General features: G+C 38.8%; 1 protein-coding gene across 1 annotated transcript; it reads right to left on the reverse strand.

Annotated features, from left to right (window-relative positions):
• Positions 1 to 2,866: 2,866 nt before the first annotated feature.
• LOC110887930 lies at positions 2,867 to 3,655 on the reverse strand. The gene has a single exon (XM_022135487.1). It carries the CDS (start codon positions 3,653 to 3,655, stop codon positions 2,867 to 2,869), a length of 789 nt encoding a protein of 262 aa, XP_021991179.1.
• Positions 3,656 to 4,608: the final 953 nt, after the last annotated feature.

Genomic DNA, 4,608 nt, shown 5'->3' on the forward strand with positions numbered 1-4,608 from the left:
TGCACGGATTTGATAAACACATGTATTATACGGCTTGAATACATATAATAATATAATTTGTTAATACAAACACTCGTTAATATATGTTTTTGAAAAAAATGAACTTTGATGTATTATATATTTTTTATAGCATTTAACTTTGTTTTTTATTTATTATTATTAGGTTAGAAACTTGTGTATTACATAAATTATAACATTTACTTTGTTTTTTTTTATTTATTAATAAGGTAGAAATTTGTTTGTTACACTTGGCTAAATCAATGAAATATAAATAGTTATAAATAAGCAGAAAAACAAAAGAAATAGTTTAAATAAAGAAATATTTAATTAATAAGAGATAAGAGAAAAAATAAAATAAAATATTCTTATTTATTTAAATAAACTTATAATGTTCCGATGTTGGATATATACTATGTTGCTTTGTATAAAGATACTTGTGATCTCAAAACTTACTTATTTAAAAATATTTTAATATATTTTTCATTTTTATTTATTAAAAGAATTTTTTTTGAAAGTTAACTATTATTCACAAGCGCACCCTCAACAGAGAGCCGCCAAACAAAAAACCAATTACATCAATTTGAAAGAGCACCAATCATGCTAAAGAATTCCTCTATTTTTCGATCTATTTCTATACCAATGAAAACCTAAAACTTTAATATCCTGAAAAATATCCAAAACCGCATTTCTATTGTTGTTGAACCTCATTTCATTCCTAGCTTTCCAAATGGACCAAAAACCAATCAAAATAATACCTTGAAGAGCTTCTTTAGCGACCCGATCAAGCCCGGCATGATCATGTATAAACGTCAAATCTCTGATGCAAAAAACTAAGATCGGACTGATCCTGCACCATTGACTAATAAGGAACCAAATGTTAGAAGCAACCGAGCACGAACAAAAAAGATGCTCTGCCGACTCCTCACTGTCCTCGCACAACGAGCACATGGCATACCATTGAAACAATTCTGTTTAATAAGAGCATCCGTCGTAGCAATCCTCCCCATTTCCGCTCCCCAAACTAAGATGTTACATTTCTTCGGTACCCACTTCACCCATTTAAACTTAAAATTCTCACTGTAGTCGTATCCCTTTCTTAGAAAGTTTTTCACCTCCTTAACAGAAAAGTCATTATTCTTGCCGCCATTCCACTCCCACCTATCCTGAGCCCCGGTAAGAACAAAGCCGTTCAGCAAGCTTTCCAACTGAAACAACTCGTCCATCTCAATCTCCGAAGCGATCGGCCTAGACCAGTTCCACATACCAGAAAACGAGATAGAGTCAGAATTGAATCTGTCACGCACCCAACAATTTTTTTCCACTTCAAGCCGAAAAATAGCCGGAAACCTATCTTTGAGTGCCGAGTCGCAAGCCCACGTATCCAACCAGAATTTAATGGTACTGCCTGATCCTAACTTACAAATAAAATTCTGAACCAGCTTCATGTTTCCAATATTTGTTTTGTCCACCACAGAAATAATATTCTTCCATATACCTCTAATATTGTTGTTAAACGACACCGATTTCCAACAGGAACTACCCAAATGAATGGTTTTCTCCATAACCTATTGTCATCATTCTTGTAACGCCAATACCATTTCGAAAGCAACGAAATATTTACATCAGTCAAATTTAAGATTCCGAGACCACCCCATTGATCGGAGCAGTGACACGGTTCCACGACACCCAAGGAATTTTATTAGCATCCAGATTGCCTCCCCATAGAAATTTCCTAATAATTTTCTCCCTTGACAACCCCAGACGGAGCTTTGAAAAGCGAAAAATAATAGTTGGGGATACTCTCAAGCACCGATTTAGTCAACGTCAACCTGCCACCTATGGACAAACACGAGGACTTCCACATCGCCAATCTGGACTCAAAAACGTCAAAAACGGCTTTCCAACTATTCAACCTATGCATTTTCGCTCCCACCAAGACCCCTAGATGAATAAACGGCGTTTCGCCAGCTTTACAATTAAACATGGACGCCATCCTAGTAACTTCATCCGACTCGACGCCCAAACCGAAAAGCTCCGATTTCTTAATGTTGATCTTGAGGCCAGCACAAATGTAAAAACATCTCAATATTTTCAACACAGACTTCAAGTTATTAACAGACCATTCCCCTAGAAACACACAATCATCCGCGTACAAAAGGTGTGACAGGACAGGGCCATCATTCGGAAGCGGAATGCCTTTCAGAACTCCCACCGAAATCGATTTACGAACCAAGTTGGAGAAAGCCTCCTTAACGATCAAAAACAGGAAATGAGAGATAGGATCTCCTTGTCTCATACCTTTAAAACAATTAAATTCAAAAGTCGGGGCCCCGTTAACAATAACCGCTGATCGTGCTGAAGCCAAAATCCCATAAATCCACCGACACCACCGAGGCGGGAAGCCTAATTGAGACATAATCGAGATCACAAAATCCCAATTCACATTGCCATAAGCTTTCGCGAAGTCAATCTTAAATAAGAAACCTTTAAACTTGACTTTCTTAGCCCACGCGACCACCTCGTTAAGGATAAGCGGACCATCCAAGATCAACCTATCTTTTAAAAAAGCCGTCTGGAACTCCGATATAACTGACCCGATAACTTTTTTCAGCCTGTTCGCCAGGACTTTTGACACCACCTTATTGATAATACCAATTAGATTAATAGGACGATAGTCACCTAACCCATCCGGGTCCTTCGACTTCGGAATAAGCGTGATAAACGAGGAGGTACACCCTTTAGAAAAACTTCCTTCAGCGAAAAACATGTCCAGAATGTCACCGAAATCAGCTTCAAACGAACTCCAAAAGTGCTTAATAAACTTCATGTTAAACCCATCCGACCCAAGAGCTTTATCACTGCCACACTAGAAGACAGCCGCTTTGATTTCTTCTTTAGAAAAGACTTCAATGAGAGAGTTAGCTTCAGCCTCCGATAATTTTTTATCAAAAGAACATTCCATAAAGGGCTGATTCTTCATATCTTCTTTAAATTTGGACCTGAAAAAATCAAAAACCATCTTTTTCACTTTCGAGGGTTTAGAAACCCATTCCCCATCAACCACGAGACCAGGGATGCTGTTTGAAGACTTTCTCTTATTAACCATTCCATGAAAAAAAGCCGTGTTATCATCCCCCTCCATAGCCCAACGGGTTCTAGCTTTTTGTTTAAGATCCTTAGACTTCATATCTTCTAAAAATTGAAGCTTTCTCTTGCATTCCAACCTAATCCATTCTTCCTCATTAGTTAATTCTCTATCTTCCAAAATCAAATCCAGTTCTTCGAGTTCCTCTTTAGCCCGAGCCTCCTCCTCACCTTCTCTAAACCGAAGATTATCCCTCCACGCCCTGATTTTATCTCTTAGAGCTTTAAATTTAGCGATCAACCTCTTGTCAGGAGGGCCAGAGAACCGGAACTTGGCCAAAGTGTCATCCACCACCTTTTGAAAGTCATTCCTTTCTAACCACGAGCTAAAAAACCTGAACGGTCTAGGCCCAAAATTCAAGTTATTGACAATCACCATAACAGGATTATGATCCGAATGTCCCCGGGGGAGAACTCTGACACAAGCCTCAGGCCATTTATTTTGAAAATTTTTGCAGGCCAGCACGCTATCGATCTTGCTAAACATCCTACCATTAGCACTTTCCACCATAAAAGTAAATCTTGACCCCTTTAACTCATATTCACACAGCTTCGTCTCGAAAATAAAGTTATTAAAATCTCTAGCACAGAGAGTTTGTACTTAGAATTCTTTCTCTCTTCTGGACCTCTAACGACATTAAAATCACCCGCAAAGAACCAAACACCTGACCGAGAGCCTTTGATATTCGAAAGTCTAGACCATAGATCCCTCTTACCCACCTGACTTTAGGGAGCATACACATTCACAACATTAAAAAGCATATCGCAACCTTTAACATGACCCAATAGCAGAAGGAAATTAGGATCCTTTTCCATCGAGCTCAGCTTGAAAAAACCTTTTTCCCATACACAGAGTAACCCCCCAGACCTACCAACAGGATTCACCACCTCCTTTTCCTAATTAGAATCTCCCCAAAAAAGATTAATATCTAAGTCCGGAATATCAGATCTACCCGTTTCCTAAAATAAAAGAAATTGGACTTTCCCAGCTCTTCTCAAATCCCTAATCCATTTAGCTTTCTTATCAACCCCAAAACCCTTTATGTTAATAGAAATCACATTCATTTATCAACAACATTAATACCTTCACCCCTAATAACTTCACTGACCTTATCGACGGCCCCCTCCAGATTGATTCCGATCAATTTGCCAAACTTGACTGTGTCACTGACTTCCGCGTCAAACGAACCGAGCGGAGTATCCTAAACGACGTCGCCATCTTCCATCGATTTCTCTCCAAAACCTCCAGAATCTGCATTCACACCATCCACCGGATCAGAAGTCGCTGGAGATGTGTTCAGGTTGAAATCCTTATCCTGTGACCACACAAACCTTTCCTCTTCATTTAAAAGTCCATTATTTAAGTCCAAAACATTTGGGCCCAACTGATCCTCTAGCAAAAATAAATCCTCTCCTCTCCTTCTTTTCCTGGGCCTAGAGGAAGCCTTACTAACCAGATTGGCC

Source organism: Helianthus annuus, chromosome 11, assembly GCF_002127325.2.
Source record: "Helianthus annuus cultivar XRQ/B chromosome 11, HanXRQr2.0-SUNRISE, whole genome shotgun sequence".
Lineage (NCBI taxonomy): Eukaryota > Viridiplantae > Streptophyta > Magnoliopsida > Asterales > Asteraceae > Helianthus > Helianthus annuus.